The sequence below is a fragment of the Bos taurus genome, chromosome 17 (genome assembly GCF_002263795.3).
Source record: "Bos taurus isolate L1 Dominette 01449 registration number 42190680 breed Hereford chromosome 17, ARS-UCD2.0, whole genome shotgun sequence".
Taxonomy (NCBI): domain Eukaryota; kingdom Metazoa; phylum Chordata; class Mammalia; order Artiodactyla; family Bovidae; genus Bos; species Bos taurus.
In genome coordinates this window covers 58,813,013-58,835,967 of record NC_037344.1, presented here as the reverse complement: position 1 = coordinate 58,835,967, position 22,955 = coordinate 58,813,013, and the positions used below count along the sequence as shown (strand labels likewise).

Here is a 22,955-nt window from a genome sequence, read left to right as displayed (position 1 = left end):
CTTAAATGTGTATATATAAAGCTTTGAAGAGTAGTCACTTAAGAAACACTGACTTAACTTCTAAATGAGTCCTTTGGAATTACTGACAAAAATGTCCATATTTGTTCTGCTCCAGAGAATCAAGACTCATTGTTTACTTGTATCAGTCAAAAAGGTGGACATCTCAGTCATATCAAAACATGTGAAAATATGCTGAATACGTTTACAAATTCTTGATAGGTGAAAAAGTGTTTACTGACTACTGTTTGACATTATCATCCATACAATTAAAATAATATCTCGTCTTAGAATCAATTCCTACTCTTTTCCAAAAATATGTTAAGGAAGGAGGGAAGGAGGTCAGAAGGGATAGACAGGAGGGAGGTGGACAAGAAAGGGAAGCTGGGTAGAGGAAGAAGAGAATTTCCCTGAATCAAGAAACAGAAGCACAGCAGCTACTAAACACTTCTCTAACTCTCATCCGTTTAGTTGAGAAATACACTGTCAATTAAAACATGGCAATGAAGGTCATTTTCCTTTGTAAATAGTGAACACTCATTAGTAGGTATACAGGGAAAAACCATACCCACAACTATTCTCCTGATATTCAGGGTGAATCTCCAAGTCAGCTGTGCTAAAAAATGTCAGATGAATACCATGACAATCTTAAGATGATAAAGAACTTCACAATTTTCCTGGACCAGCAAATTATTCTAACATCTTTGCTTTGAATTTTACCCTATTATGATCAGAAAGATGAGCTAACAATGCAACGACCCCCTCAGGGTCTGGTCACGCAACGGAGCCGTATGACTGATCTTCTTCATGTAGTAATAAAAGGCATGTCAGGTAAACCACCACCCAGACAGAAGGGAAGCACATACTTGGACTGGGTTCTGTTGAGGATGCATTCCTTCCAGACTCGATGGACCATGTGATTGTGGAGTTTTGGAGGAATCTTCCCCGATCTCTTTGGACTGTGCATAGTTAGCATCCCCCCGTCCTGGGCGCCCAGGTGGCTGACAGCACTCTGTGCACCTCCACTCTCACCTGGGAAGGAAAAGACAGTTTGGAAGGTCAGAAGTTTCTGAAAAGGCCTCCTTGTGCACAGACTGCTCAGGGGATCTTCCCGACCCAGGGATCAAACCTGGGTCTCTGGCATTGTAGCCAGGTTCTTTACCGTCTGAGCCACCAGGGCAGCCCCTCATTCATTTAACATAGACATCTGACTGCTGAAACTGATCACGGCAGCTTTGCTGCTATCCCTGACAATAACGCTGTCCACAGCTATGAGTAGATCTGCGTCAGTATAGCTTTCAGTCACGTCAATACCCACACTCACATACCCGCAATGGCATATCCATCAGAAGGCATTCCTACTCAGAGGTTTTGGAGATGACTTACACAGGAGGACTCAAACATGACACCGTTAAAGATATAAACATGCATGGATTGTCTGAGTTTTTAAATCTCAATGCAGTAAATGAGTTTCAAGACAGAAGAAAACAGTAGAGGGAGCTTTATGCTCAAGCAGCTAAAAGGCTGCAAAGCAACTGCACACAGTGCCTGGGTAGGAGAGAAAAATCCTTAACAAGGTCAAATTTCAAATCTGCATGTGGAACTGTTCATCCTTGTGCCTGACACCACCTATGCAAGCTAATACTAAAAAAAAGAGAGACTGACTCAACATTTTATATCAGAGGATTAGAAATTCACTGGTTTCTAATATTTCCACTTAGAGTTTCCAACTGTACTTGGTATGCGATACATTTTCAGTGCCATGCATGCTAAGTCGCTGTCACGTCCCACTCTTGGCGATCCGATGGACTGCAGCCCACCAGGCTCCCTTGTCCACGGGATTCTCCAGGCAAGAACACTGGAGTGGGCTGCCACTTCCTCCTTCAGGGCCATTTTCTATGATGCCTACTCTAACTGTTGATAAGATTAGTTATTGGTTGTAAATATTTTACTACTTTCATCTCATACAAGACAAATAATGAAGTCAATTTTCAGTATTAAATTCTGATTCGATTACTTTTATCTATTTGATTTCATAAACATATTGAGGGTTTTATTCCTGATAGAATTATGATGCAAAATATCTCAAATGAAATAATTTTAAAGTGCTCTGAAATCCTTCACTTTCATGTGAAAAAGAAAGAAGCAACCTAATATTACAAACTAATATTTCTTGGTATCAATGCAAAACCACCATTGTATGGAATTAACTGGTTAGTCTCAGTTCCACTTTTTTAATAAAGCAAACCCCAATGCTTACATTCTTAGGAACTGAAGCTTTCTTGTTCCCCAGAAAAGTACTGTTATAATATAAATGAGATAAATTAACAGAGACAAGAAATTTGATCTTTCACTGCTATCTTTTAATCTTAAAAGTTCTCTAACTTGGCTCACAGGACAAAATATTTCATTCTGACTTTACAATGGATTTTCAAATGCCTATTATAAAACTAGGCAAAGTAGCACAACAAACAGAAGTAGAGAGCATAGCCCTTTGACCCCAAACACTCAACAGTATAGCCAAACAGACCATCAGTCCATGGTATCATAAGGGAATTATTTATGACCAAAACAGGAGAGGTTGTGGGGAAAGCCAGCCAGACTCTTTTCTGATTGAAGGTAGGTTAATAGTTTTTCAGTAGCTTTTAATGATTTAACTAAAATGTGGGTGGTATCTTACATGGAATTAAATGAGACTTGTATTACATGTTGTTAAATGCATATTCAATGCTTCTCAAATTATCTCCATAAACAGAAGAGGCAAGCTGATCTATCTATTCACACAAGTCAGAACTCTGGCCCTCCCAGGTCCCGTGCCAATCTAGGAGACTCTTGGCCATTTTAAGAGGCAAAGTAACCCTCTTTGTCCTATGCCCAGGAAAGCATGGCAGTGTTCAACATCATTCAAGTGCAGAGTGACGAGGCTGAGCAGGATTCTCACAGATGGAGCATTAGGGGTCCTAAGCTGTAATTCGATGTTATGATGTATAAAGCTGGACAAATTAATTTTATGACAAATACATCAGTCACTCTCATTCAGTGTTTCTGTTTTAGGAAATAAGGAGACATCAAGAGATTTATTTACCCAGGGTGTAGCACAATGATATACACAGAGTAGAAATCTAAAGATCTATAGTTGTAAAAGTACACACCTGAAATCCACCAGAATAAAACATTTTTTTCTGAATTATGAATTTAAGAGTTCTGAACTAATCAAAGGTCAAGGCATCATGCCCAGAGCAGGCCTTCAATTTTAAGCTGAACACAAATTTTACTAAATACCAGGCAAAACAGTAACAAATGTAAACAAAAACTGATGACTTCTGTAGTTTGTTAAAAATCCAAACTTCCATATGAAATATGGTTAACATTTTTCAAAATACTGACAATTCTAGACTTATTAATATGTCTTCTCTATGGTGTTATTATAATTATAAAAAGACTATACAAGCGTTTTTCTGCTTTTTCAGTTTAAAAGTAGTTTTAATAAAAATCAACTGATGGCAAATCCTTTCACAAGGGATCGTCCAAATTCTCTGCTCTACTGTATTCAGAGCTGGATGTAGTACATTTTTTCACCATCTTAGCAACTACAAGGCTCTTAAAAACAAAGGCTAGGAATTTCCTGGCAGTCCAATGGTTAGGACTCTGTGCTTCCACTGCAAGGGGCACAGGTTCAATCCCTGGTGGCAGAACTAAGATTCTGTAAGCCGTGTAGGCCAGCCTAAACAACCCACCAAAACCCTAAACCCCTAAGGTTACAAGTTCATTTCTATGTCCCTCACACAATATCTGAGTTATTCCTTCCAGATAACTTAATGTGTGTGCTATGTTGCTTCAGCTGTGTCGGACTCTTTGTGACCCTACGGACTTAGCCCACCAGGCTCCCCTGTCCGCGGGATTCTCCAGGCAAAAACACTGGAGTGGGTTGCCATGCCCTCCTTCAGGGGATCTTCCCAACCCAGAGATCGAACCCACGTCTCTTACATCCCCCGGCATTGGCAGGCGGATTCTTTGCTACTAGCACCGCCTGGGAAGCTGATAACAATACTGTGTGTTAAAACTGGAGTTCTGAGCACTTCTTTGAATTCTTGTACTACTGTTTGTATATTGCTTTACTGTTTATCAAACACTGTCAGGTACATGATCTAACATGTATAACAGTCCTGGAAACTATATAGAACTTAACAGAGAAGGAAACTGGTGTTCAAAACAAGTAAGAGAATTAAATAAGGTCACTCACGTAGTAAAAACTAAAGCTAGGTTTTAAAAGGTGTGTTCAATCACAAAGTCTATACTTTCCCCCAATATGTCATTTAACCATGCACATTTACTGAATGTCACTACATGTCAAGCACTATGGCAGCAATTTTTAAATACTGCCTTATTTCATTCTCATGAAAATTACCACATGATGAACATGTATCATGCTTGATAGTATGTTTTCAAAGTTTAGAGGACAAGACTTCGTTTACTGATGTTCCTGCCAATATGGCCCACATTAAATACCTATAAATAATCTTACTTCAGCTCAAGTGTGATGATTATCCTTTTCTTAGTGACCATATTTTCAATTAAAACGAAGTCAACTATAACAACAACAAAGTTAATATAGAATATATACTACTCGACAAAGGAAACATCTTCCCAATTTAAATAATTTCTGAATTTTCTCAAGAAGGAAGAATCTTGAAATGGGCAAATTTTTCAAGTTAATTAATATCTGTCATTAGTGTAGACAGATTATTGAAAGGACAAAGTATTTATTCAGAGCTCTTGGATGTCAGACTATCTTTATAACAAGAAAAGAGAATTCACCCAAGACTTGTCCCTGTCTAGCAACAGCCAAGTGGACAAGCACATCAACTATTCTCTGATTTAGTATTTTTCGCCACATCTCGTCTCCTGATTGCATGTGTGTGCACGCATGCACATCAGTGTAAAAGGGTAGATGCATGTGTAGAACTGAAGAGAAACAACGAAGGTGTTTAATTGGAGTAAAGACGAATAGACACAATTAAAATTCTGAAGCACATCAATTGTTTACAATTTTCCTTCTCTATTTTGTAAAATCCCACATTAGTCTATTTCCATCTCTTCCACCAGGAATTTCTCCGTGTGTTTTCTCATCTGTTCCGTGGCAGGGGTGCTACATGACTTTCTGGGATCTCTTCCCCCCAGGATGTTCCTGGATCGTACTCACCCATGATAGCCTGTTCTGGAGAAGTGGGAGGGGTGAGAGGCATCCCGCAGTTACTTGGGTCCTTCACGCTCCCAAGCCCCTGCTGCCCAACAGTAATATGGCCCCCGGTACTGGCCACACTCTGAGGAACTGGGATGTCATTCTGAGAGATCAGCACAAAAGCTGAAGGATAAACCATCCGAACACCACCTGTGAGGAGAGCGAGCGAGAGAACAGGCCTGAGGAAAAAGGTCATGCCAGACTGCCAAATTTATTATTCCAGTGGTCAGAGTCAAAGCTCACTGGTGAAAATGAGACTCTCATTAGGTACTGTCAAAAGTGATAGGTTCCATCCTTTCATAAGTTAATAGCTATTTAAACATGTGTTCCAACATTATCATAATAGCATTTGGAATACAGGGACCATTGGTGCTTCAGGCAAGATAACTACTCAGCAAATACCACTGTGTCAAGAGAATTCAAAAAGATGGGGAAATTATGGAGATTATTTTTGATGAATCTGAATGATTATCTTTTTAAATTAAGCAAGATGAAGAAGATAGAATTAAGTTCTTCAGGCAAAACATTTTCTCTTACCAACAATTACTTCTACTGCCACAGGGAAATCATCATCATATCCCAACTCTTCCTCTTCTTTCATTTCTTCTTTCTTTTTCAGCACCATTGGGTAGAAATACTGCCATTCCTCTATCAACTTACGGGTGGCTGGGTCTGACATCTTGTATGCTTGGCCTGTTAGCGTGCCGTTTAAGCCATAAGGACTTACCAGTACTGAAGCAGACAGGAGAAACATGTGTTACACATCAGAGTAATAATTCCTACTTAAGTGTAATGCTACATACACGGTAGTTTTAGGGTGAGGCATATTATCATTTGATGTATACTGCTCTTTATTTCCTAACTCCTTTTTAAGTGTAATTTTAAAAAATTTCTAATTTTAGTACTTTTTATATGCCTCTCAACTCAAATCAATTTTTGAAGGAAATCAAATGGGAGGAGATATAATTAACACCATCAGACAAGTACATCAACACACAATATATAAGCTATCTATACATAAGCTATCTACATATTACCTATCTATACATTAAAGCATATAAACATCAATTTGGTAATAGCTCATACAGTGTGAATACTGAATCTTCCATGACAGAAGACCATTCAATACATATATCCTGAAACCAGCCTGGGACTTGAATGCTCTCCCTATGATTTCCTGAGACTTCCTAATATTTGAGGTAATTTAAAAATAATACATAAATAAAACGTCTATTGGCAGAAAAGTCTTAATGTACCAAATCTGAAACATAATGTTATGTATAATTTCGGTTACAACTATTTTAGAGGTCTGCTGATTAAACAACTCTAAAATAAAATTTATTTTACGTAAAGTAAAGGACTTAAAAAGTCCTTTTCTCTTACTCTTTCACCGTTTGACCTTGATGTCATTTTCACTGAGCTAGACACAAAAATGCAGTTAACATAACACTGTATAACTCAGTTCTTATTCTCACAGTGAGTATTTCGACATTTCAAATAACACTTTTCTAGGGATAAAAGTCACTTTTCCTTAATTCTGATTTATAAAAACAAATCTCAGCATAAGCATTAACTGGGAGGTCCTTTTGGGAGACAGTTTTTTTGTTAACTGCTGGATGATATGTCACATCAATCAAGACAGAGATGGTTAAAGACATCACATATTTCGTGTTGCCTTCTGCTACTCTGTATGGATACAAATGGAGAAATACTGATCTAAGCAACACAGCTAATCAAGGGCAATTTTCCTGTTTTAACACTTCTAAGAAATCCCCACATCAATATGATTAATTATGTTCACTATAATTGTCTATATACCAACACCTGCCCTAAGAATGTAACTTCTCTACACCAATAATGGGAAATAAGCAGGATAATGCCCCACAAAGTCTTCCATGATTCGAGATATTAGTAACAAACCAGTAATATTTAAAGTAAGTAGTCTACAGGGACCAAGTATGGCCAATATTATCTTTCCCAACTTAGAAGCTTAGTCATCTTTTCTCATGACTAGTAATTCCTTTTGTTACTTAAAGTAAATGCTTTTATTTTGCTCCACAAAATCTAAAGTCAGATGATCCTCAGCACTTTCAGAGTCAAGGAAACATAGTGTTTAAATAATCCTGACAATCCACAAAATGAGCATATTGTACAACTCAAGTGTACAGTTTGAGAACTAGGCTGTTTTGAATAATATAGCAGTTCATACATAAAACATCCAAAAAACTACAGAATAATAAAGTACACAGTTTAAAATGTGTTGCTAGATGGAGGAAAATGCAGCCAATAATCAGGACAAAATTACATGAGGTTCAATGTTCTTTTTTACCTTAAAAAAAAAAAAAAGGCTTAACAATCTTTAGGGCAAGAAAAAGCTGATTTCATCGAATTAACTTACAATCATTTGTATAAGACCAAAAACCAATATACATAATATGGAGGCTAAACACTCATTTGACTATTATATAAATACTTTAGTCAATTTTATTAAAAATATTTTTTAAATTACATTTTGTGATATACTAAGGCTATTTCAACCAGGCATCTCTAGAATTGATAAGATTAAACTAAAAAAAAAGTTTCTATATGGTTCAATTTAATATTATAACATTTAAAAACAGTTATTTATAGAAAATTATGAATTCCAAAGACAAAACCAAAGCTTTAGAATATATAGCTAGAAAAAAAGAAACATGTTATTTTGGTGATATCTAGGTAATTAGTTGAGCATTCATGAATACATGAATGTAAGTTAAATGACAACCAAATATCTACAACCAACGCAGTCTAAAATTAAAAGAAAATAAGGTATTAATAAAGAAACTACAGACTATACAACTCCAGGAATTTGATTTTGGTTAGAATTTCAAAGAGTACAAAGCTTAATAGTAACTCTCTGTTAGTCATTACAGTCCTAAAACCATAGGACAAAGAAAACAAGGAAAACCTTTAACTTATAAGATTTTTGATCTTCAGGAAATCCTCCACACTTTATTCTTCAACACACTTAAGACCATGTTGTAGCTGAGGGAAGCTTTCAGTAAAAAAATGAGCAAGCTATCATCACTTACTTGTGGTCTTCCCTTTCTTCTTCAGAAACTAACCCTTCCTGCTTAGCTCAACACGTCCATTTGAGATACTACCTCATTCCATGAAACTTCACTGGGCAAGGTGGCTATCCACCAGGTAGGGAGTGGTGGAGAGGAGGAACATCATTGTTTACTTACCTTGAAATGGTGCAGGTGAAGACTGAGCCATGTGGATATGCTCCTCATTGATCAAATAAATTGGCTGGTGTTGGGCAATCTCCACACTTGTGCATACATTACTTTCCCCGTGAAGAAAGAATGTGAACGCACAGGACAAATGCTCACTAGAAAAAGACAAAATGAGAAACTCAGCTCTACATTTTGGTGGGAAATAAATAGGTGCTAGACACAGAAACACAGATGGGACACAGCTTTACTTTATCGAGCCTGCCCTAGATGGTATTAACAAGCACAAACTTTCCATTGCTGTCGACAAATAACAACGGTAATTAAAGATGCCAGATAAATAGAAAGTTAGGTCTCACTGCAAAACTGGAAATGACTGTGTAGAACGCTTTCTGCTTCCTTTGCACAGATTCTCCAACTATAAGCTCCCAAGGACAGGAAAAGAACACGTTTTTCTACCTTCTTGTGTGTTACTATCTGAACTGGCTTTTAAGTGACTAGGAACGATGACAAAGTAGTTTTGCTTGTGTTTGGTATGACATAACAGTAAGATCAAGTTTACAATCTTATACCATTACAATAAGGTTATTAAACTTATTGATCTAAAGATAGCAATTAAGAACACTACTATATGTAAATTTCCAATATACAACTGCTAAGATAATATGTTTCTAAATGGACTGGTGATTGATTATATTTAATTTTCACAATTTACCTCTGATCACAAAATTTTATTAAAGCATTCCACTTCTCCATTTTCCACACAATTTGCTAAAAATTGAAAAAAATGATGTGTCTTGGAGAAAAATAATTTCAAAATTACTATAGTGGCACATTCTTTCAAAGTCGTTAATTTTGGCCTTAAGTCACCCATAACATCTCCATTTCTCAAGACAGCTTATAAGAACATTTGCCTGATGAACCAAAATCACTATATTCTAAGCAACCACCATTTGAAAACTCATCTTCCAAGATTTCCTTTTTTTCAAAAGTTCTCTAAAATATTATAAAGTATATTTTGAGTACCACTCATAAAATTAAAATTTAAGTATAAAATTATAAAATTTAAGTATACAATTATAATGATTTTGGAAAACTGAAATAAAAATGACAACACTTTCACTCTATTCCTACAGGGAAGCATATATTAATATAGTCTTCCTTGACAAGTACGTTGCAATGATCTGAGAAAATTTTGTGTTTTACTCAAATGTGCAGCTTCCTCAATAGGACAGACACACCTAGACTTGATATTTGGGTATTTAGCACAACAGAGTAATCGTAAGATAATAAACTGAAACTTCTCCTTGGCACCTTATGTCTAAGTTTCAAGTTCACAAAGAGGAAACAATGCATGTAATTTAAATGTATACAAATATACAGGAGTGTCAACATGTGCTGTCCTTCATTTATGGAAACGACACTGAACACATAGCATCCCCCAAGCACAACATTATTCCAGGCATGTAAAACACTAACATACGCATCAACTGACTGTGGACTGGTCGTTTTCGTTTGTAAAATCCAGTAGAGAAGGAGGATCTGACATATCCCTCTCATGCTTATTAACCCAAGCAGTCATCCGAATAGTAATAAGGCCACTGGTGAGAGTTACAGATTCTGAGTACAGCCCAGAGCGCACTTGCTCTTCTACCAAATCCCAACTGTGCATGAACACAAACACAACCTACCTTTGTCTATCAATCAGGAAGTCAGAATGGTACAAGAAGTCTGAATAGTGACAATGAATAAAATATGGTTCATGTCCTCAAGGGGTGTATAAACTAAGGCTGACATAAATGCTTATCAGTACAATAAAGTCAAGTACAGAAACAGAAAACCAAAATGCCATGGGAAGGCTAAAGTGTACTGATTTTTTCAATTTCGAAGTCCAAATGCTTCAAAGAAGATGAAATCAGATGAAAGTTTGATTTCAGTATAGAGAAAAGAAAAAGTAAGAGAGGCAAGGAATAGATGTAGTTAAGAACAGGATATAGCTTAGAAATTCTAAAAGGAGGAGAGACAGGACGTGATGGGAAAGGAAAAAGAAGTCTGAAAAAAGAAGTCAGAGGTTACCCTTGAGACAACCAAAAGTCTTCCCATGTGAAAAATAGCGGGGAGCCAATTTAAGGTTTGGTTTTTAAAAGTTGGCTCAATCTAAAGAATCGAGATAAAAACCTCAAAATAGAATTCAATTTGAATTTGATATGTTCCAAAAGAGGCTCAGAGGTTAAAGAGTCTGCCTGCAATGCAGGAGACCTGGGTTCGATCCCTGGGCCAGGAAGATCCCCTGGAGAAGGAAATAGCAACCCACTCCAGTGTTCTTGCCTGGAGAATCCCATGGATGGGGGAGCCTTGTGGGCTACAGTCCACGGGGTCACAAAGAGTCAGACATGACTGAGTGACTTCACTTCATTTCACAAAAGACACAGAGAAACACAAATGAAAACAGTAGGAAGTCAATCAGTGACCTATTTTCTATATTGATAACTTTTAAAAACAAAACTTTTTTTTTTCTAAACAGACAAAACTACACAAGAAAAACAACAAGTTATGGGGGAAATAGAACAGAAGCCACCAGTAACTACATAATGTTTGGTAAGTTACTTTACTGTTCTGATGACAGCTTCCTCATATGTCAAATCAGATGCTGGCACAAATCGCTGCCCCTTCACCCCGAGAAATTCTCATTCAGAAGGTCTAGAATGAGCCCCAAGAATCTGCATTTCCATCCTATTCTCAGTGCTGCTGCTGCTACTCCTAGCTCAAGGTTCATGCTTCAAGAATCACTGAACTTTATGGCAAATAAATCCTTTTCAGCTATAAAATTCTTTTTTTTCCCCTAAGATTACAAGAAACAAGAGGGCAAGGAGGACAATACTGATGACCTAAGGAGGCTTTTGCCACTTCTAAGACTACACAGATAACACTTACAGCATTGCCTGTAATAGTTAACAACTACAGACAGACAAAATGCCCATTTGTAAAGGACTGGTTAACCAAACTATGATACATCCCTACAAAATAATACTGTGTAACCACTTAAAAGAAAATACTGATACATAAAAACCTACCACATAAACCCATAAAAGATGAGGAAAAAAACAAGGTACAAAATTGCTGTGAATCATATACACCCATCTGTATAAAAATGCGAGAGTGGGGAGAAAAATATATGCACACACAATCTGCTTACCCTGGCATAAAATTTCTCTGGAAGGATTCACTTTAAAAACCTAATAATTTTGGCTGCCTTTGGGGAATGCAGTGGTATGACTAGGGAATAAAGAAAGGATTCTCAATACTCTTTTCTACTTTTTGAATGTGGGGCCAGGGGTCACACAGAAGGTAATGGAGGCAGGATCTGAAGGAAGCCCCCGCCTCCCGTCCTGTGCAGTGCCTGCTGGCCCAACTAGAGGAACCCAGTCTTTCATCTCACCACATTTGGCTCTTAGTTGAAGCCTGCTGAGATCATCTTTGATTCTGACTCTGTTATCTAACATGCTGGATATTTAATCAGCAAGCATCAATATCTTTATCCATGTCAGTGCTAAAAATGGTGAATGAGACTATACTGAGGAAAGAATCCTGAGTCACTTTATCAGGTAATTTTCCAGTTACAAATGCTCCCAAGTGCTGCCATTCATGTACAGTTTCTTGTCTACAAAGGACACTCTGAAAGATTACTATGTCAAATGTCTTTATACAATACAGACACATAACAACTACCATATTGCCCTGATCTACAAACCTGCCTAAAAGCCAAATTCAGGTTGTCTGATATAAAAGTCAACTCTCCTCATTTTACAGATGAGAAGATAAGGATAAAAAGTATGGCCTGCAAATGCCATTCTTAGAAGCATAGCTGGAATTAGACTTGAAATTTAGGGATCCTTCCTCTCCTTTTCACCATACACCTGTCTGCTGCTGCACTCACCTCACTCTCCCCCAGAACGCTAGAGGACTACAGCTTTCCTTTTCTCTGTGAAGGGACTCCCATACTCTCTGCCACTCAGGAGTAGTCTTGATTTCCACAGCTTTACCTGCTCTTCACTACAGCACGCTACTCTGTTAGGGCTCCCTTATCTTTCTCCCTCTATTGACTAAGGTCAAATAATCAACATGTAAATAAAATGATTAGTATAATAGTAGCATTACTACTGATATCACTAAATAACCAATCTATAAATAACTCTGGTGTTATGAAGACGACAACTGTAAGGTGAATTTGGAAATACAGGTATAATTTATTCACTATCAAAAAGATAAAGATCATCTGAATGGCTGAAAAATACTAAATCCATCTACGTAATACTTACACCAGACATGCAAAATTAAACCACACCCATGGACCTCACCAGATGGTCAACACCAAAATCAGACTGATTATAGTCTTTGCAGCCAAAGATGGAGAAGCTCTATATAGTCAGCAAAAACAAGACCGGGAGCTGACTGTGGCTCAGATCATGAACTCCTTATTGCCAAATTCAGACTTAAATTGAAGAAAGTGGGGAAAACCACTAGACCATTCAGGTATGACCTAAATCAAATCCCTTCTGATTATACAGTGGAAGTGAGAAATAGATTTAAGGGACTAGATCTGATGATAGAGAGAGTGCCTGATGAACTATGGACAGAGGTTCGTGACACTGTACAGGAGACAGAGATCAAGACCATCCCTAAGAAAAAGAAACGCAAAAAAGCAAAATGGCTGTCTGAGGAGGCCTTACAAATAGCTGTGAAAAGAAGAGAAGCAAAAAGCAAAGGAGAAAAGGAAAGATATACCTGTTTGAATGCAGAGTTCCAAAGAATAGCAAGGAGAGATAAGAAAGCCTTCCTCAGTGATCAATGCAAAGAATACAGGAAAACAATAGAATGGGAAAGACTAGAGATTTCTTCCAGAAAATGAGATACCAAGGGAACATTTCATGAAAAGATGGGCTCGCTCAATAAAGGACAGAAATGGTACGGACCTAACAGAAGCAGAAGATAGTAAGGAGGGGTGGCAAGAATACACAGAAGAACTGTACAAAAAAGATCTTCACGACCCAGATAATCACGATGGTGTGATCACTCACCTAGAGCCAGACATCCTGGAATACGAAGTCAAGTGGGCCTTAGGATGCATCACTATGAACAAAGTTAGTGGAAGTGGTGGAATTCCAGTTGAGCTATTTCAAATCCTAAAAGATGATGCTGTGAAAGTGTTGCACTCAATATGCCAGCAAAGTTGGAAAACTCAGCAGTGGCCACAGGACTGGAAAAGGTCAGTTTTCACTCCAATCTCAAAGAAAGGCAACGCCAAAGAATGCTCAAACTACCACACAATTGCACTCATCTCACAGTCTAGTAAAGTAATGCTCAAAATTCTCCAAGCCAGGCTTCAGCAATGCGTGAACCGTGAACTTCCAGACGTTCAAGCTGGTTTTAGAAAAGGCAGAGGAACCAGAGATCAAACTGCCAACATCTGCTGGATCATCGAAAAAGCCAGAGAGTTCCAGAAAAACATCTATTTCTGCTTTATTGACTATGCCAAAGCCTTGGACTGTGTGGATCACAATAAACTGTGGAAAATTCTGAAAGAGATGGGAATACCAGACCACCTGATCTGCCTCTTGAGAAACCTGTATGCAGGTCAGGAAGCAACAGTTAGAACTGGACATGGAACAACAGACTGGTTCCAAAAAGGAAAAGGAGTACATCAAGGCTGTATATTGTCACCCTGCTTATTTAACTTCTATGCAGAGTACATCAAGAGAAACGCTGGGCTGGAAGAAGCACAAGCTGGAATCAAGATTGCTGGGAGAAATATCAATAACCTCAGATATTCAGATGACACCACCCTTATGGCAGAAAGTGAAGAAGATCTAAAGAGCCTCCTGATGAAAGTGAAAGAGGAGAGTGAAAAGCTGGCTTAAAGCTCAACATTCAAAAAACGAAGATTATGGCATCCAGTCCTGTCACTTCATGGCAAATAGATGGGGAAACAGTGGAAACAGTGGCTGACTTTATGTTTTTGGGCTCCAAAATCACTGCAGATGGTGATTACAGCCATGAAATTAAAAGACACTTACTCCTTGGAAGGAAAGTCATGACTACCCTAGACAGCATGTTAAAAAGCAGAGACATTACTTTGCCAAAAAAGGTCTGTCTAATCAAGGCTATCGTTTTTCCAGTAGTCATGTATGGATGTGAGAATAAAGAAAGCTGAGAGCCGAAGAATTGATGCTTTTGAACTGTGGTGTTGGAGAAGACTCTTGAGAGTCCCTCGGACTGCAAGGAGATCCAACCAGTCCATCCTAAAGGAGATCAGTCCTGGGTGTTCACCGGAAGGACTGATGCTGAAGCTGATACTCCAATACTTTGGCCACCTGATGCAAAGAGCTGACTCATTTGAAAAGACCCTGATGCTGGGAAAGATTGAGGGCAGGAGGAGAAGGGGACAACAGAGGATGAGATGCTTGGATGGCATCACTGACTCAATGGAGCTGAGTTTGGGTAAACTCCAGGAGTTGGTGATGGACAGGGAAGCCTGGTGTGCTGTGGTTCATGGGGTCGCAAAGAGTTGGACACAACTGAGCAACTGAACTGAACAAAAAAAAGTAGAAAATGATATTGCAGGTGAATACAAATAAAAACAAAGCTGGTATAGAGATAGTAATAAACAGTACATTTTAAAAACTTAGGTTCATCATTACAGAATAATGAACAGAGAAATTCACTAAGAAATTTAAACAATCTTGAGTGTGCATGTACACAGCCATATGGTACACAATATAACTTAGAAATATATAAAGAAAAAATGGCAGAATTACAAGGAGAAACTGACATATCTTTAATTGATAAGTATTTCAATATACTTTTTTTCAGTATTTAATAAGCAAATTACTTAGAATACCAAAAAAAAGACAAAAATATATAAACAAGTATGTATGTTGGCTTTTAAGAAATAAATAATCTGTTCTTTTCCAGGGACACACAGAAGATGTACAAAAAAGGACTGGGAAGTAGGACATAAGACAAATCCAAAGTTTCAAAGAATTTATATCACACAGACTATACATTCTTTAATCATAGTGCAATTTAGTTAGAAATCAACAGTTTTTGCTTTTTTTTTTTTTAAGGTTAAAATAAAATCCCTTTGTTTGGAAACTTGAATACGCACTCCCTAAATAAATCATGGGTTACAGAGGAAATCACAATGGAAATCACAAAATGTTTAAAACTGAATGACAGCAAAAGTAATACATGTCAAAATCAGAGAGATACAGTGCTTAGAGAGTAATTTATATCCTCAGATGCCTAAAAGAGGGTCTTAAAATAAATGAGATAAGCCTTCAAATCAAGAAGTTGAAAGGGGCAACAACAAAAAACAAGTCAACTCAATGAAACCAGAAGGCTGAAAATAATGACAAAAACACAAAAACTAGAGGTGGGGGGAGAAGAGAGGTAACAGAAATGATTAACAAAATGAAACTTGTTCTGTGAGCACATTAAAAGAAGACAAACCACTAAGCCAACTGATTTGAGGAAGGGAAGTGGACAGATGCCTATGCAGCAAAGAGGGAGGGGTACCATCACACAGTCCTGAAAACCACAAGGAGGAAGCACCACTGAGGCATTGACCACGCGGCGTCAAGACTAGACGCTTACTGCAAAGGCTCTGCTGCTTCCTACACCTCTGCTGCTGTGCATGCTTTTCTTTCGTCTAGAATAAACTTCTCCCATCCTTCATCACCTAATTCCTTCTCATCTTTTCCAAGAAATCATCTTTAAAAGTTCCAGAATTGGCAAAATGCACCCAAACTACTCTGTATATATCTTGGCCAAAGCTTCTCAATGCTCGTTAAGTTTTACGTCTAGTGCACCTGACTAACTTTTGTGAGGACAAAAGTCAAGTTCTATCAATCATTTTGTATTCCCACGCTTAACATGGTGCTTAGAATGGGAAGATGCTGCATTAATCACTTGCGTTTGTGATACTTTGTACCTTTCCTCTAAAATTTTCTGGCATTTTATTTGGCGAGTCTGAAATAACCATGGAATTCTGAGTCATGAGACAGAGAAGAACAAGAGGGAAAGGGGGAAAGGGAAAAAAAAAACACAAAAAATCTGTGATTTTCCAGTCAAGAATACATTACGGGAAACCTACCCCTGGTCTTGAGAATCTCTGACAATCTCTCCATCTGGTCTTCTAAAGGGAACCTGCTTGGGGGTATCACCGACAGCTGTGGAGTATAACATGGTATGACTCTCACTGGGACCCAAGACTGTATATTTTGCACACCTCACCTACATTTCTGTAATTCCACATTATTTCCTACTCTGTCACTCTCCTTAAATCCCATCTTTCAGAGTCCAATATCACTTCTACTTTTTCCATATAAGTTCTTTTACATGGCCTTCTACAAAGGCCTACCCACTCCAGTGTTCTTGCCTGGAGAATCCCAGGGACGGGGGAGCCTGGTGGCTGCCGTCTGTGGGATCACACAGAGTCGGACACGACTGAAGTGACTTAGCAGCAGCAGCATACAAAGGCCTTCTCATATAAGCTCTTTTCACAGAGACCTCTTTATTCTCTGCCACTAAGAGTATTTACCTCTTGTTTGGCACCCATATTATCAAAAGAACTCACTTAATTAACAAGGATTTACTAAGCACATCTATCTATCTTGTATCAAACACTATGCTGGACTTAGCCATGTAGAAATAAGACCTGAATCAGCCCTTGGGTTATTTTATGTTCTTTTATGCAAAGCACCAAAAAACTTTAAAAGGGAATAGAAATTTGAAGACTAAGAAATTCTGGTAGGATGCCCTCAGTTAAAATTGTGTACTTGAATGTTAGAGTTCTCAAGAAAGGGCCAGCATCATTACATGATGCTTCAGGCAAGAATTCTGGAGTGAGATGCCATTCCCTCCTTCAGAGGATCTTCTAGACCCAGGGATCAAGCCCATGTCTCCTGCACTACAGGCGATTCTTTACTGCTAAGCCACTGGGGAAACCCATCCAATGATTCCATCATCCACCTTATTTCTTTCACAAGACTTTGTCGTAATTTGCAATTGGTTATTTTGATGGTCTCCCTCATCATAAAATAAGGTCCCCAAAAGGAGGAACCATGTCTTTCCCACTGTCCTCTGAATCCTCAGCACCTAGACATATAAGACTTAGTAGTCACTGCACGGCTAAATGCAGTTTTAGTCATAACCAAAGAGTACTTTTCTTTTAGCAAGTTCCATCATGAGGAGAACAAGAAAAACTGATGTGCACAATGAATATTTTTTAAGTGGGAAGATTAATTATTATTAATAGGAGGGGAATGTAATTTCCAATGACAGGAAAACAAGTAACTTTAAAAACTGTTTACTTGGCAAATATAAGGGATTGGTGTAGGTTGCATCTGTGTTGTTGAGAAAAGACTTGCAAAAATGCAAAAAAGGAAGAACTATTTTCCAGATCATTTTACTCTTAGAATATTCTAAATCTTAAGAACAATTTTTTTTTTTCACTTCTTACACTGAGTTTTCAGAATGCAAGTATTACATGTGCTTTCAAAATGCATTATGAATATTAATAAACTCCTGTTCTTTTCAGGGTGTAAAAGTGTTTTGATAACAGATTCACAATGCAGAATGCATTTAGATAATTTCACCTAAATGCTTTTTGTGTTATGAACTTATTATCTTAAAATTTTCCAAGTTGTCATTAACCAAATCTCTTGCAAGAGGTAATTTGCCTCACTCTATAGATCCTCATTTGGGAATAGTTTGCTAATGTTACTTTATCATTTTCTTTTCTTAAAAATATACCATTTACTTTGTCAGCCTTCACAAAGACTATGGTGAATCCTTTGCTCATTGGCATACTGACCTTTCTCTTATTGAACAGTTTTTAACTTTCATCTCCTTTTTACAAGATGGTGACACTATAATATTCAAATAAGAGTTGATCAAATTATTTTATAAAATCCTGAGATCCTTTCACCATTTCATGTATCTTCCCTTCAAATTAGAAGTTAAACCTGATTACAAAGGCAATGAAAATGTCCTGAAAAGTTAATGGCACATAATTTAAATAACAAAAAACAGGAGTACTTGCATTATAACTGTTAAATTATCAAGTACAACATTATGAATAATCACCCTGCTAAAAAAGTTAATCAATTAAATTGTTTGAATACAAAATTGCCCTCAATGAACAATTTTTCTTCACAAAGGTATATACATTTGTGATGCACAGGTATATATATGCATGTAATACATACACATGTGCATAAATTTATAAACATACACACATGCACATGAGAAATTAAATCAGTGAGCTCTATGACCATTCCCTTCTACCCTGCCAAACCTCAAAGCCCAGTTGGTCCTTGGCAGTAAATTCAGCACGGGAGTGGTGCAGTAATTCTTCCCCATCACAAGGTACTGCTCCTGGTCTTGCAGTGGTAACAGAGCAGCAGCACCTCTTGCACTGATGCAAAAACAGTGGCCCAGTGGTCTACAAGACTGAATGTTCCTCCCTGGGTGCCTCACTAGGAGCAAATGACAGTGTGCAGGCTCTGACTCAGTATGTCTTTGATCCAAAGGCAGGAAGAGTGTGACAGGTTCTCATCCTGATGGTACAAACTAGATAAGGTAATTTTCAAGATGCCAAAATTGACATAACAGTTACTCTAGTCAGTGAAGTGTGCTTGAAGAAGCTGGTATACACCATATTTGAGGAGACTTACGAAAGCTGTCTTATTTAAACTCTCTCTTGAGGTTACTAAACTAAGCCAGATTATCTAGTCTCAATCGCTGGACAACCCTTGGAAAATTCAATGGGAGTGTGCCTGGCAGAGAATACAGATGAAAGTGACATTTATACTAGGGAACTCATAACTACTACAGCACTTTTACTGCTCACTTTAAGACACGCTTGGATTCTTTTCTGTTTTATTAAGTATAAAACAAAACCTTTAATCCATTTTTTCATTACTTTAAAAGACAGTAACAAAGTGGGGGAAGGGGGGAAGGTAGAGTAATGGAAAGGTATAGGGAACCATAGAGATTTTCTACCATTTTTCTCATTAAATATTGATACCAATTAGGCATTATATATTGCTAAGAAAAAGGCTGAACTGACACTAAAATAGCTAAGACATACATATATATATATATATATCTGAGATCATAAACCAGCCTTTCTCTGTTGCTCCTTACTGCTAAACTGAAATGCTATTTCTTCCCAAAGTACAAAATACATGTGAATGGTACCTCTTAAAATCAGTGACTGTTTGCTTATATTTTACACAAACGTCCAACCACTATGACAGATTCTGCTGCTGGAGGAGAAGCCTGAGTGGCAGACATGGTGGAGTTCTTGCCAGCTTGAAAGAAACATAGGGACAGACCTCTGACATCTGTCTAGATTCCCACAAGCAGCTCACAGTGGGAGAAACGACCTGCCAGAAAGCATAAAGCAGATGGGAATTCCACTATGCCATTCATCAGGTGAACAACAGCAAGTACGACTTTACCTATGTGATCAAACAAAAAAACCAAAAAAAAAGAGAGAGAGAGGATAAAAATAGAAAGAAAATTATTAATGAATAAGTGCTAGGCAAACAGGGCTTCCCAGGTGGCTCAGTGGTAAAGAATCTGCCTGCCAAGCAGGAGACTCGGATTTGGCCCCTGGGTCAGGAAGATCCCCTGGAGAAGGAAATGACAAGCCTCTCCAGTATTCTTGCCTGGGAAAGTCAATGGACAGAGGAGCCTGGTGGGCTACAGTCCCTGGGGTCACAAAAAGTCTGACATGACTTAGCGACTCAACAGCAACAGCAGCAGCCAGGTATACAGCCTTTCTGCTGTCACAGAGTGTCATTTTTCCATACTCCATTACTACACTTTTCATCACTTACGAGTATCAACCCTCACTAGTTTTTCCTGCCTCATTACAATGATCATATGCAAACTACCTTAAATACTTCCAGAACAAGATGAGGCAGGTAAAAGAGACAAGGATCCACGTTGAGATTTTGCTTCTCTCTCATACCCCAATTCTATTTAAGGAACTGATAGTACTACAGAGTTAAGTTATAGTATGTATGCAACAGGAGCTAATACATAAAGAAACAGTATGATGAAATTATTTTATGTCTCTACTTACAATGACAGTTTTAGTCATATTTTAAAGACATTGTCTACGATAAATAAAACAAGAGAAACATCTAACTTCTTATATCGCTCTAATTCACGTCTAGCAGCTGACACTCAGTGTGGCTTGGCAAGTTCTTTAAAGGCTTTCCAACATTTGGCATTAACCAACCAGAGAGCAGAGTCTTTTATAATCAGCACTGCTGCAAAATGTCTCACTCACCAGTACTCAAAGGAGGTCACAGATTTCCCAGCTAAAGGAAAATAAAATTGGAGCTGACACTTACTTGGTAGAATGCTGTTATCAGCAAGAATTTATCCTCCATACTCTTCCCATGCCACAGGCCTACACCAGAAGCTACGTTTTCCTTTTCTTTAATCAAAACATAGTGCAGCCTTTAATCACCAGCACTGCTTGCCATCCCAACTCCCCTATCCCTAACACAAGAAAAATAAATCTGCTGGCTAGAACCAACAAAAATAAACATAAGATGCTTCTACATTTTTCTTTCAATCTAGTTAAGACTATGAAGTCAAAGAGAGCTACAAGTTGTGTGATATGTTTAACAAATTCCAAACAGAATTAACCTTGATTCTTAACAGTTGAAAACAATTTCTCCTAAAAATTCAGCAGTGATGATATACAAAGAAAAGTCGTTAGTTGCTGTAAATAAGGATGACATTAGCATCTCACTTAAGAGCAACAGAAAACACAAGATCCTTCAGGTGATGGATGGAGCACCTAAAAAGTTAGTGTATACTCCAGACACCCAGTAGTATTCATTCTTCAAACTAGTCTACTATATACAGTAGCTACATAAGCAGTTATTTAATGACAGTGATATACATTCAGTATCTGGTCATCATCAAAAATCTGAATGCTTAAAATTATGGATGTTTCTTCCTTTTTTTTTTTAGAGTACCAATTTGCAAAAGGTTTAGGGGAAAAAAAAATTCTGATACAGAATCACCTTTCATTATCAAGAATCATTTGCTCAGGCAACTTTTGGTTTATTTGTTAATTCTACAAATACACAAGCATTGCTCAAAAATGCCAGGTGTACCACAGTGAAGAAGGCCTATAGTCCTGACTCCCACAGAGCTGAAATCCTAGAAGCTAGGGCAATCAGAGAGTTTACAAGTTTTTTTAAAAGATAATTTTGAGACAAAAAGCCACAAAGAAAACAAAATAAGATGGCTGTGTTTAACAGTGGCAGTGGACTGAGGAAGGGGAGAAGCGACGACGCGTTAGATGGGAGGCAGCAGTGGGTAAGGGAGGGGTCTCCTTTGAAGAAAGGCAAATGAGAAGTCAGCCCTGGTGAGACAAGAGAGAGAGAACTTTAAGTAGATGGTCATACAAAAGCCAGAAGTACAGAAACAAGCTTACTGTATTCGGGGAACAGAATGGCTTGCTGTGTGCTAAGTCACTTCAGTCGGGTCCGACACTCTTTGTGACCCTACGGACTGTAGCCTGTCAGGCTCCTCTGTCCATGGAATCCTCCAGGCAAGAATACTGGAGTGGGTTGCTATGCTCTCCTCCAGGGGATCTTCCCAACTCAGGGATCAAACCTGCATTTCTTACATCTCCTGCATTGGCAGGGTTCTTTACCACCACCTTGGAGGTAAGTACAAAATGAGATCAAATAGGTGAGCAGGGGCTGGATCATGTAAAGCTTTCAATACTGAGAAGGGGCATGGATTTTATTCTAAATACACTGATAAACCCTGCAGGATTTTAAGCAAAGGAATTACCATGGTCTCATTTATATTTCGAAAGGATCACTTTTAGTTACTTTCTTGATAATTGGTTATGAAGGAGATACAGGAAGACCAGCTGAAGGCTGGTTTAGAGAAAGGCATGGTTGAGAGTAGGTTGGCAGCAGTGAAGACTTAGGGGGACATGGATTTAAAATCTATTTCAAAAATGCGGCCAACAGCACATGTAGACAGGCACACTATGAAGGAAGGTGGATGCATCAATAAGGAAGGAGGTAAGATCGAGATATCACATGTGAAAGATGTTCCTTAACGACAGCAGTTAAAGCCAAGGGGATGAGTGGAAGCACACAGGTCTGAGTTTGAAAGAGTCCAGATACAGAAGAAGTAACGCAAGTCAACTTCTATTCTGACATCCTCAGGTTCTTTCATGGGGGGGTGGGAGGAGTGGGGGAAAGGCTACCGTGTTTTTAGTAAGACAGTATGTGAGGCATGTTTTAATGATCTTTCTCCAAACAATAGGTGAAGAGAAAATAGAAAGCTATAGTGTACTTTTCTTAATTTTTGTTTGTTTTGATGAGAGAAGCTCCCCCATACTCCGCCTGCACATACTCACTCCAATTTAGGGTTTAATGAATTTAACT

General features: G+C 38.1%; 1 protein-coding gene across 3 annotated transcripts in view; it reads right to left on the bottom strand.

Moving 5' to 3' along the window:
• The window catches only part of MED13L (mediator complex subunit 13L), a 282,978-nt gene that overhangs the window by 58,038 nt on the left and 201,985 nt on the right, over nt 1–22,955 (bottom strand). For all 3 annotated transcript variants that reach the window (NM_001192468.2, NM_001369918.1, XM_059876003.1), the window contains 4 exons: nt 8,467–8,612; nt 5,777–5,971; nt 5,201–5,389; nt 864–1,029 (listed from right to left, as the gene is read on the bottom strand). In NM_001192468.2, coding sequence (NP_001179397.1) covers nt 864–1,029; nt 5,201–5,389; nt 5,777–5,971; nt 8,467–8,612 — 696 coding nt within the window. The remainder of the gene's footprint in view (nt 1–863; nt 1,030–5,200; nt 5,390–5,776; nt 5,972–8,466; nt 8,613–22,955) is intronic.